This window comes from Heterocephalus glaber, unplaced genomic scaffold, assembly GCF_053883595.1.
Source record: "Heterocephalus glaber isolate CG9 unplaced genomic scaffold, H.glaber_assembly_v1.0 deba00001781, whole genome shotgun sequence".
In the NCBI taxonomy this organism is placed as follows: Eukaryota; Metazoa; Chordata; class Mammalia; order Rodentia; family Bathyergidae; genus Heterocephalus; species Heterocephalus glaber.
The window spans coordinates 4,300,778-4,313,002 of NW_028258467.1; the positions used below are offsets into that span (position 1 = coordinate 4,300,778).

General features: G+C 45.6%; 1 protein-coding gene across 3 annotated transcripts; it reads left to right on the top strand.

The window, feature by feature from the left end:
• The first annotated feature begins 1,714 nt into the window (after window positions 1-1,714).
• Window positions 1,715-8,894, top strand: Znf263 (zinc finger protein 263). Of its 3 annotated transcripts, none has more exons than XM_004864734.3 (6): window positions 1,715-2,340; window positions 3,364-3,544; window positions 4,011-4,084; window positions 4,372-4,498; window positions 6,039-6,155; window positions 6,884-8,894. In XM_004864734.3, the coding sequence occupies exons 1-6, from the start codon at window positions 1,954-1,956 to the stop codon at window positions 8,050-8,052; spliced, it is 2,055 nt and encodes a 684-aa protein (XP_004864791.2). In that variant the 5' UTR covers window positions 1,715-1,953; the 3' UTR covers window positions 8,053-8,894. The 3 variants fall into 3 exon arrangements, with proteins under 3 accessions (XP_004864791.2, XP_087059106.1, XP_087059107.1); XM_087202980.1 differs by having other exon boundaries at window positions 6,887-8,894; XM_087202981.1 differs by lacking the exons at window positions 3,364-3,544; window positions 4,011-4,084.
• Window positions 8,895-12,225: the final 3,331 nt, after the last annotated feature.

Below are 12,225 nucleotides of genomic sequence, written 5' to 3' on the forward strand. Positions count from 1 at the left end.
CATCCCCACACCACAAATTCTGCAATAAACTTCCAAGTGGCTTTTTAATTATTTGTGCTGAGGATTGAACCCTGGGCCTCTCGTATAACTTTGTGTGTGTGTGTCAGCTAGGTAAGTGTTCAGGAACTTGCTGTGCATTATTAGCACCTAGTAAAGTCAGGCACCTGGTGGATGCCTGTAATCCCAGCTACTCAGGTGGCTGAAACAGGAAGATTCCAAGTAGGAGGCCAGCCTGGGCAATTTTGCAGAACCTGGTTTCAAAACAAAACACTGATATTTACTGGTACAAATGTTCTATGCATCTTGTACATCTCTTAGTTCACTTAACCTTCACCCCATTATTATTATTTTTTAGTTTTTGGTACAAGGGATCGAACTCGGGATCTTGTGCTTTCGAGGCAGGCGCCAGAGCCATTGAGCTAAATCCCCAGCCATTCAACCATTATTTTGAGGTGGGTAGAATATTACTCCCTTAGAACAGAAAAGGGCTTAGGGGAAATACATTTTTAATAAATTGATTAAATTGGATGAGATCACAGAATAAATGCCAGAGAAGTGTTGTCAAGGTTATAATTTATAGTCGCTGGAAACAGGAATATCTAAAAATATAAAAATGATTTTAGGAGATTCAAGTCATAAGTCTGAACAAGGTTTTCCCGAAATGGACCTATATGTGCCTGTGTGCTACGTGGCACAAGGCAGCTGGGTGACAAGTGATTTAACTGACATCGGTGCCTTTATATGTACATCAATTTTGTCCTGTGAGAATCCAACCGCACATAAGCATGTGGTCAATAAACGGTTACTGTTTGGCACGACTTACAATCCTTTGAAGCTTCTACTTAGCCACTGACCCTGGTGGAGAGAATGGAGAAGCTAAGCCTAGCACAAGAGCCGGCTCTCCAGGTTTCCCTTCGCCCTGGCGATGTAATTCACAATGGACAGTCGGTTTCTCACAGGGCTGAGCGGAAGACTGCTCCTGGAGACCCGTGGACACCACCGCACGTACTGGGCAGGCTTAAAATCCAGTCTGCAATTGGAAGCCGGAGGCGCCAGTCGGCCGGCTGCTCCTCTGCTACGTCCAGCCGCCGAAGCGGCCCGAGACGCGGACAAATTGTTGCTCTCTCGCCTCCGGGCCGCTCAGGGTCAGTCGGCTGGGCTCAGGGATCCTAAATTAGCGGTTGGAATCCATTGCGAGCAGCACTAGCGCAGGCGCAGTACCCGGGTCGTGCCATCACTACAACACCCGGCAGTCTCCCCTCTTAAAGCTGCTGAGGTGGTACGACCCTCCCTTGCCTGACCCGAGTTTCCCAAGCGGCTAAAGACTGCTTCGGGAAAGAATTTTTCGGGAGAGCTTGTTAACAATTCAGAGTTTTGGGTCCCCGCTCCGTCACTCTGACGAAGCTTGACTATGGATCAAGCGCGGCTCATTTTGACTAACTTTTCTGGGGAAATCTGACTCAGGTCGTACACCAGTCTATACCTGCTCCTTCCTCTGCCTTTTCCACACAGGTGCCCCATCCCCCAGGAGGTCGCAGGATTCCCCCCGAACCCCAGCCTTTCGGCCCCAATTGGCTTGTGCGTTATCCCGCCTCCGCAGGAAAACTTCCTTTTTGTCCGTCGGAGGTGACTCTGTGGCGAGACCTGACCCAATGGGCACGAGAGTACGCGAAACATGACCCGGAAGTCAGTCTCGCGCAGGCGCCGTTGGATCGTGACGCCTAACCCGTGCGCTAAAACTTCCGGCGTGGAAGTTGAGAGCCGAGTCTTGCGTGGGTCCCATACCCGGAGGTAACCGGCGGCAGTGGGGGCTGACTGAAGCCAAGCCTCTGAGCTGGGGTCTTCCGCCAGGATTTGGAACTCTGGACCACTTGGCTTCTGCTGAAGCCGCCCAACCTTGCACAGGTCCCGGGCGCCGCTGCTTTCCGGGCCAAGGCACTCTAGGGTACGGCGATGGCGTCGTTCCCGGGATCTCAGGAACGGGAAGGGCTCCTCATAGTGAAACTGGAGGAGGACTGCGCCTGGAGCCAGGAGCTGCCCCCGCCTGACCCTGGGCCCAGCCCCGAGGCCTCCCATCTGCGCTTCAGAAGGTTCCGCTTCCAAGAGGCCGCTGGCCCCCGGGAGGCCCTTTGCCGGCTCCAGGAGCTTTGCCATGGGTGGCTACGGCCTGAGATGCGCACCAAAGAGCAGATCCTGGAGCTGCTGGTGCTGGAGCAGTTCTTGACGATCCTGCCCCAAGAGATCCAGAGCAGGGTGCAGGAATTGCATCCGGAGAGCGGCGAAGAAGCAGTGACCCTTGTGGAGGATATGCAGAGAGAGCTTGGGAGGCTGAGGCAACAGGTGGGCGAGAGAAAGAGCTATGTTGTCGCTGTGTGGTCCGGAGGTTTGGGACATCACGCTGGCCAAGTTCTCCAGTAGAATTGACTTGGTTGCATTGAGTAGACCTTACATGTGGAAGAGGGCTTTTTAATGGTTTAATGTGGAATATTCGCACTCCAGATTTTCCCCATATTAAGTAGTGAGCATTGAATACTGAGTGCCCCGTTTCCACATAGAGGCAGTGCTTCAGCGATAGTTACTGGGTTTTTTTGTTTTGTGTGTTGTTGGGGTTTTTTTTGTTACCGGGGATCGAACTCGGGTCCTTGCGCTTGCGCAGCAGGCGGCGAAACCACTGAGCTAAAGTCCCGGCCCAGCGATAGTTATTGTTAACCCTGGAGTTAAGTCGCCAGAGTTCAAATGATTACACCACTGCTTACTAGCTTCTTGACTTTGGACAAGTTATTTGTTCTCTTTGGGCCTCAGTTTTCCCACTGGTACAACGAGGATGATAAAATACTTTCTGGGGCTATTTTGAGGATTAGAAGAAGAACAGCATGTAAAGCTTTGATAATTCGACTGGTTTTTAATTATGCTTGATACCTGTTCTTGTTATGTTAAGGTCAACAGTGTGGTCTCATCTGCGGAGCTAGATCTCGGTTAAATTTTGAAAAACAATTTGGCACTGAGGCTCTACGGTCACTGGCCCTCTTGGGGCACCAAAGTTTAATTTATTCAGTAGTGAGGAATAGAAGCGAATAGAAGCATCTGCAAAAGATGAGGGACAACAAAAGTAAGGTGGATTAAAAGAGTGTGTGGGGGAAGGTGTGTGCATGGGAGTGGACCCACCCTTTTCCTCCTTACCCATTCTCCCCCATTTTAACTGACAGCAGACAGGACCAAAAAATCCTTTAGTGTAAACCATCTTTCTCTTGCTCAAAAGGATCTTTTGTGGTTCTCTGTGGAAGGCTTCCCCTTAGAATCCTATACTAATTTCCCTTTCTGTTGGCCCCATTGTGATGATGAGTGATGTGGGTTGGTCCTCAGGTCACAAACCAAGGGCGGGGAACAGAAGTGCTTTTGGAGGAGCCTTTGCCTCTGGAAACAGCAGGAGAGTCACCGAGCTTCAAGCTGGAGCCCGTGGAGACTGAGCGAAGCCCTGGCCCCAGGCTGCAGGAGCTGCTAGGCCCCAGCCCCCAAAGGGACCCCCAGGCTGTAAAGGACAGGGGTGAGGAACAGTTATCTGGGCAGGTGGGAGGGAGGAGGGGCTTTCGGGTTGCCCTGACCTAAGCAGGATACAGCACCTCTGCCAAAGAAAAGATATTCCTCAAGCTGAAGTTCTCAGATGTGGCCTGAAAGACCTACAAGTGGTGTGGGTTCTGCTAAGGGATGCAAGGAAGGAGGAGAAACTCTTAGTAGAAGAAATCTGTTAGTATGCCGAAAAGAAGATTTAGAGCTAGATGAATGATGAGGGATTTGGAGTGCTACTAACCCCCGTGGAAGACTGCTCTCATTCCTTTACTCTGACCCCATCATTTTGGATATTACTTTATTCTGCCTGTTACTGGTTTTGGTTTAGTATCAATCTTAAAAGCAGAAACGGGGTTTTGGGGGAATGTATACTGTGTTATAATAATTTATTGGTTACCAAGATTTGGGAATGCCATTCTCATTATGATTTCTGTCACCTTCAGCGTTATCTGCTCCCTGGCTTTCTCTCTTTCCTCCTGAAGGGAATATGGAAGACAAGGAGATGACTGGGTCCCAGGTGATGTGGAAGGTCCCACCCATTATCTCCCCCTGCCAGCACACTCCTTCCTCCCCTTGAGTCTTCCTTTTGGGATGGGCTGGGGCATTTCTGCCACTTGGAGGATCCTTTCCCCCAACCTAATGCCCCCCCCCCATTGGTCTCCATCCATCATATGTAGGCCTGGGTTCATTTCTTCCCAAGATATATGTCCTTGGTACCCCTGGGCTTTTGCTTCTTTCTCCTGCGACTCTGCTTGAATTGTTCTTGGTGCATCTGGGGCTAAAGGACATTTTTTGCTATTTCAGTTACCTGAGAGTTTAGAGGATGTGGCAATGTACATCTCCCAGGAGGAGTGGGGGCATCAGGATCCCAGTAAAAGAACCCTCTCCAGGGACACGATCCAAGAGAGTTATGAGAATGTGGACTCACTGGGTAAGACTTCTTTTCTAGAGTTGATGATTGCAGTATTTATGACAAGGATTCTGTCTCTTGGATATTTACCTCCCAGACTTGAGTTTTGTCAAGCCTCCTACATAAAATTCCCATACTAGGGTCAGTTAAACATCTGCCAAGTGGCACGTTGACATACTTACAGGCAGCCCTCTATTGGACCCCAGCTGTCAGAACCATAATGGATTTCCAAGGACAGCACAAATCAAATCCAGTGACCCACCTGGTCTATACATATTCAGTGTTCCAGGATGCTGAGGAGTACCTCTAAGTTCTTAATTCCTTGCAATTGTGAGAGGCTTATTCTTGTTTCCTGTGCTCCAATAGTATTTCTAGGCTCTTTCTCAAAGACAAAAATTTCAGGAGCAATTGGCATTAACATACCATTTTATTCTCATATACTATAGAAATTGAGGGAGCATATTTGGAAATATAGATTATGTGCCTATTTGGAAACAATGTATATACCCAAAATAGGCTGACTAATGTGTAAATTATGATATGTCTGTGCGGAGATTAAAAATGGTGCCTATGAAATATGACTAATACTGGATTTAGGTGGAGCGTATATAGGTATTTATTATATAGTACCCTTGTATATATGAAAAATATCATTTTTTAAATGGGGGGGCTGGGGATTTAGCTCAGTGGTTCCGGTGCCTGCCTCGAAAGTGCAAGGTCCCAAGTTCGATCCCCAGTACCAAAAAAAAAAAAATGGGAAGTCTTAAGACTGTGTACATTATGATTAGCTATGTTAACAAACAGCAATAGAAAATCACACCACTTTGTTTTCATCCATCAGGTTTGTGTAAAGAGAATCACAGCTATGAACTCATTCTATAAAAGGGTTACTGTTATTTTTGTTTTCCTTTATTGGGACCACTCTAGGTTTTCCATTGCTTTTCCGCTGTTGAGTTGTGCAAAGTTGAACAATGCGAGTGCTAACTAGGAGGAAAAGATCAGACTACAGTTTGTTAGAACTGAATGTATGTTTGCATCTCTGCTGGAGGTAGAGTGAGGTTTTTTTCTTTCTAGCATAGCATAGAAATGGCATATTTGAGATTTAAGCTCGAGGTCCTTGAAGATTCCAAGGTCCTTTTCTAATTGTCCATTGATGTTTCCTCGCTCTAGAGTTAGTAGTCAAATTTAGCTCTATTTTATATTTGTATGTAAGAGTCAAGGCTCTTTTATTATATTAAACTAATTCATCAAGGAACTGACAATTCTAATCATATGCTTCTTGTTTTAAGTACAAAAGTATTCATTCTTATTGCAAAAAAAATACTAAATATTTTGAAAATTTTTTTTTTAAACCCCAACCAATAGTCTCCCTCCTCCAATTTTGTTTTCTAGAGGTAACCACTGGGAATAGTTTAATACATATTCCCAATAGTTGTTGCCAGACTTATCAGAGCATTCTGTGTCTTATCTGCTAAGGGTAGGGAATCAAGACCATCTTTGTTTCTTCTGCCTGGTAGAGGAGAGCGTTAATACAGCAATCTGTTTCTTTCATTGTGAGCAGAGCCTCACATTCCCAGTCAGGAGCTCCTAACCACCCAGGTGGAACAAGGAGGGAAGCCATGGGATCCCAGTGTCCAGAGTTGTAAGGAGGCCATGAGCCCCAGAAGCCCAGCTCCAGGTAAGGAATGAAGATAAGTAGCTGCTCAGCAAGGTGTCCCATATTAAGCACAAGGCTTTTAAGGATTTGAGTGTAGGGCCAGTGTACCTGTGGTGGCACACTGCTTCTTGTATCTCCATTGAACACTTCATCCCAGAGAGGCAACTGAGCAACCCAGGATGCAAACTTTGAGGAAGTGCTCACTCTTGGGCTCACTTGGCCTGTCCTGGTCTCAGCCCTGTTACATCTCATCCATTCCTGAAGGGCATCAGCCAGGGGCCTCATTTGAGAGGTTTGTTGAGGCCAAGAAAGGAATCCCACACTTCTCTGAGCCTTTTCTTTCTTTTTCTCTCCTGTTTTCTTTCCTTTCCTTTTCTTTCTTTCTTTCTTTCTTTCTTTCTTTCTTTCTTTCTTTTTTCTTTCTTCTTTTTTTAAAAATTTCTGGCAGTGTCTCACTATGTACTGTAGTACAGGCTGGCCTGAAACTTCAGCTATCCTCCTACCTCAGCCTCCCAAGTTGGAAGGTTGAACCACCACACCCACCTCCTGGGCTCTTGATTCCTTGAGCAGTAGACCTACCCTTTGTTCAGATGCCTCTTCGGGGTGTTTTATACCTAGGAAGAGAATAGGAAACTGAGGTAGAGCTAGCCCTTTGGGGGCCTCTGACCTGATTGGCATAGCAGGCTTATGGGGTTATCATCTCTTCCAGTGTAGAAATAATGTAGATGTTTGTTTTTTTTCTCTACCAGGAGAAGAGAAATTTGAGAACCAAGAAGGAAATATCCAGTCTGTTTCCCCTGAGAACACTCACCCTCAGATGCTGCTCCCTGGCCAGGCCAGAGGGGAGGTACCCTGGAGTCCTGAGCAGGGATGTCCTCATGACAGGGCAGAAGGGCATTGGGAACCTCCTCCAGAGGATGGAATGGAGCAGTCCTTAGCAGGAGCCACAAGTTGCAGAGAACTGGGGCCACCAAAGGAACTGCTGACAAAAAAACTCCATTTATGTCCCTTGTGTGGCAAAAATTTCTCTAACAACTCAAACCTAATTAGGCATCAGAGAATACATGCAGCAGAAAGGCTGTGTATGGGTGTGGAGTGCAGTGAAATCTTTAGTGGACATCCACATTTTCTCTCACTACATAGAGCACATATGGGAGAGGAGGCCCATAAATGCCTAGAATGTGGGAAATGCTTCAGTCAAAATACCCATCTGACTCGCCATCAGCGCACCCACACAGGTGAGAAGCCCTATCAGTGCAATGTTTGTGGAAAAAGCTTCTCTTGCAACTCCAACCTCCATAGGCACCAGAGGACACACACTGGGGAGAAGCCCTACAAGTGCTCTGAGTGTGGGGAGATCTTTGCTCACAGCTCCAATCTTCTTCGGCACCAGAGGATCCACACAGGAGAGAGGCCCTATAAATGTGCTGAGTGTGGGAAAAGTTTCTCTCGGAGTTCTCACCTTGTCATTCATGAAAGAACCCATGAGAGAGAGAGACATGATCCCTTCTCTGACAATGGGGAGGCCATGAGTGATGGTACCCCCTTTCTTACAAACCAAGGAACTCACAGAGCAGAAAAGAAACTCTTTGAATGTTTGACTTGTGGGAAAAGCTTCCGGCAAGGCATGCACCTCACCAGACATCAGAGAACACACACAGGAGAGAAGCCGTATAAATGTACCCTTTGTGGAGAAAACTTCTCTCATAGATCTAACTTAATCAGGCACCAGAGAATTCACACAGGAGAAAAACCATATACTTGTCATGAGTGTGGAGACAGTTTCTCTCACAGCTCTAATCGGATTCGTCACCTCAGAACCCATACTGGAGAGAGACCGTATAAATGTTCTGAATGTGGAGAAAGCTTCTCTCGGAGTTCCCGCCTTGTGAGTCATCAGAGAACTCACACCGGTTAAAAATAATGGGATTTCTCTTTGCTCCAGATTAGGTGGCATATAGAGGGTTGTAAAGAGCTGGCATTCCTTGCCCATCTGACCTCTTTGTTTTCCAAGAGGAAATAGGATTCATTTTGAGGGTAATGCAGCAAAGCAGCAAAGGATTGTTGTAAAACTAAAGAGTCCAGTTTGCAGTAGTAAGGTTTGAGGTGACCTGCCCAGGGACACTTATTTACTTCATCTTGTCTCAAGGTATATCCACTTTCTTGGTACATTTAACCAACATGTAGTTTGGGTGCCTTACTGTGTAATGTTTATCCCAACAAATTTGGAAATTTACATGATCTTTTACTCTTTCCTCACTTGGGACTACAAGAGCATTTAGGCTCCTAGGGCTCTTGAGACCAAAAAAAGGGGCCAGATTTCCTGAGAAACCACCCTGGAGGTCAATAAGACTGATTCTAAGTTGCCTCTCTCTGGCTGGGAATCCATGGGCATCCGGGTTAGCCACTATAACAACCCTCAGTGGTCTGGCAGGAGTGCCCATTGGCAAACCACATGATGTGTGACCTCAGACAAAAAGGAAATGGAGAGCTAAGAGAAATTTTAGGAGGAACTTGAAGGTGAGTCTAGAAATTGGCAGTTGACATCAGTATGTGATTAGTTTACCCTTTGGACAGATTGCGGCTTTCTTCAGTATCCAAAAAAAATACACAGAGCTAAGTCTTGTTCCCAGGTGGAGGGTTCCATGAAAGATGGATTCCTTAGAAAACACTGAAAATGTGGATCCTAGGGAAATTAGGGATTATGTCTGTCCATGTTGAAAATGTTTGGATGGTAATAAATATCTTCAAGAAACAAAGTATATGGATCTTTTTCTTAATCCCCTGTGTTGATTTGTCTGTGTCTCAGAATAACTGCTCTTTGTGGACTTCTGGGTTGGTCAAGAAAGTTGACAAAGGTGGTCGCAGGTAGGCTGAGGTGGTTTGTGGGTTTGATGGGCTCTAGGCTAGACCTCGTACATGTTAATCAAGAGTCAAGCTGAATGATTGCCTGAAGTGATGTCATAAAGTCTCTGAAAGTTGTTCTTTCCTACTGTGTTGTACAGCAGTAAAACTGTTTTTTATTTCTTTGTTTAGAAAGTTTACATTCTTATGAGGTAGCTGAGGCAGATCAGGCTTTTCAAAAACGATATTTTGGTCTTGTACCTGGTTTGCAGAAAAGAAGCTAAGATGGTCTTCATATAACAGTCATTGATCATTAATGGTGGGGAGATAAAGGGGAAGGCAAAATTATTAGGGGAAAGAATTATATTTTAGAATAAGGAGTCAGAACAGGGTTTTTTTTGTATCTATGAGAAGGAAGTAGAGCTTCTAGGAGATACACTAGGAGTGGAAATCTGATGCCATCTCAGGATATGGCCCTGGAAGAAGGTATCTGGCTGTTCTTTGAGAGAAGATAATGGAACTATCCATTAGCAAATTTTAAGTGATGGAAACAATCCTATGTCCTGTTTTCTTTTTTATCTTTATCTCCTGCCTCAGTTTAGTGTGATTTTTTTCTGAGCCAATTTTTTAAAATCTATTTCTCATTTCTTCCTTTTTCTTATTCACCTTGTTCACAAGAGAACAGTAGTAGTATAGGGATTGCGAAGCAGGAACAGAGGAGGCCTGATGTGGCTGTTGATGCCATGAATTGGAGGAAATGTGAAGCAGTTTATCCAGTTAATCTTATCACAGCTCCTGTCTAACGTCACTACCCATGCAGATCTTGTCATGTGGTCCAGCTGGTGTTGCCCCGCGTGGAATCTGAAGGTAGAACAATGAGGATGCCCCCCAGGTATTTTCTCTAGGGACTAAAAAGGCTTTCCAGGGGGACCCTTGGCCCAATCCCCAATGTAGCTCCATGCTTCTAGCAAATTTCACATGCATGGCTGTTCTCACCCTTGTATGAGATGATGTCACACAAAATACTTTACATACAAGAGCATATGTGACACTTATATAGAAAGTATTCAGACCAGAAAAATATTCAGATAAGTGCGTTAATGTTAATTATCTTTTTTTTTTTGGTACTGGGGATCGAACTCGGGTCCTTGCGCTTGCGCAGCAGGCGGCAAAACCACTAATGTTAATTCTTATTAATTTATCACTAGGACATACCTGGCATGCTTCAAAACATTTAATCAGAAATCTGGTGGCTCACACTATGCAAACTCGCTCCATGGAGAGACTAGGCTAGTTATTTCTCCAGGTAGAAAGGGTGGAGAATGAACAACTGAAGTATCTCTCTGTAATCCAGGGGTATGTTTTGGATATGATAGGGAACTCTGTTCTCAGTTCCTACTTTCCCTCTACGCAGGAAGGCCCCTTCCTAGAACATGGATATCAGTTTTTCTCCCAAGATGAAGCTTCCTGGCTGGGTTTAAGTTTAGGTAGCCTGCCTCAGTAACCAGGAGATTGGGTTGCCCAGGTTTCTCAGAGCAGCTCCCGGAATGACTTCTAGAAGTAGACTTCAGCCCTTTCTCAGGCATGGCTGAAACAAGCCAGCCAGTTTCCTTGTAGCTTGTGCCTAGGGACTAGGGTCCTGAAGGACTGCTGCTGTGCTGTTTTGGCTCCCTCCTTCCCTCCACCCCTTGGGATAGCTGATAGAGGCCTCCTTGCACCCGACCAGAGCCTTGGGTGCCTGTTTGCAGGCAGCTGCCAGCTCCTGGGGTGACCACACAGTTGCAGGGTTCTTCAGGCTCCACTCCAGCAGGGAGAAGGAAACCAGAGTCACAACTGCATTCCTCAAAATGTCCCTCCTAGGGACGGGGATTTAGCTCAGTGGTTCGGCTGCCTGCCTCGCAAGTGCAAGGACGCAAGTTCAATCCCGGTACCAAAAAAACAAAACAAAACAAAAAATGTCCCTCCTGTTCCTCACATTCCATGGGAGACTAGTGACCCCAGAGCCAGAGTAGGGCATACCTGAAGAAACTGACACTGTTGCCATTGTGTTTAATTGGCAGGAATCCCACAAGGGCCCTAAGCAGGAGGGACTGGAGAAGGGGACAAGTGGAAGGCAAGACTGCAGGCATGTATAGTCATCAACCAAGGGTGATAGAGCCAGTTCATGTCAGGAGATGAGGAAGGATATGTAGGGGGTAGAGACTTTAGGATATTGTCAGCCCAGGCCAATTCTAAAATCATAGGTTCCACCAGAGTTACTGATGATCTGGCCTTGACCTGTCTGTTGCTCTTCTCTGCCAGACACCCCAAAGGCAACCATCCACAGAACCTATCAGCTTCCCCTGGGGAAAGGTATGTATACACACAAGAGCATGCATGTATGCTCCCCAAATCTTAAAGCCCAGTTGAGGTCACAAATAATCCTTTGGATACTTGTCCTGCTACCCAAGAATCCTCAAATCGTCAGTCTGTATACTTTAGTGTTGGCCCCAAGGCATCCACTGGTGGTGTTTCTATTCTTTTTTTGGTACTGGGGATTGAACTCAGGTCCTTGTGCTTGTGCAGTAGGTGGCAAAACCACTGAGCTAAATCCCTGGCCCTGTTTCTATTCTTTTACTATTTGGGTCTGAATCTCTTAAGACAGCTTATCGAACTCAGGACCTTCCGCTTGCGAGGAGGCGGCAGAATCACTGAGCTGAATCCCCAGCCCTGAATATAGTTATTTCTGAAAATGAGTGTGACTGATTCTCCATAATCCATCCTGGGAACTCATAACTATTGAAAAAGTATAAAGATGATAATGCAAAGACCCCAATTAGAAGGAACTAGAGCTGACCAGTGTCCTCAACTTGTTCCACATTCTACCTCTGGCTTGAAAAGTCTGAGCAGGAAAAAAGCTGCTCAGAGATAATTACTACCCTGTCATTCTGGACAAACATTTAAAAGAAAAAAAGTCAAGCTGTTGAATGTTACAGATCTCCCAGCTTCCAGTAGACTGCAGACTGAACCAAGGAAGCACATACCAGATCTAAATTGAATGTAAAAACAGTACCTAGTGGAAATGTTAACTTTTTTTCTGTAAATTCTAGGTCATAAAACTAAGACATAAAAGCCCTAACTACTGAATTTTCAAGGTAGACTATCAATAATAACTAATAAAAACAATCTCACAGTAAGAACAAAACTACCTAATAATAAAAAAATGATTATTAGGAAAGTACATTTACAACTCAAATGAAAAAAAGTA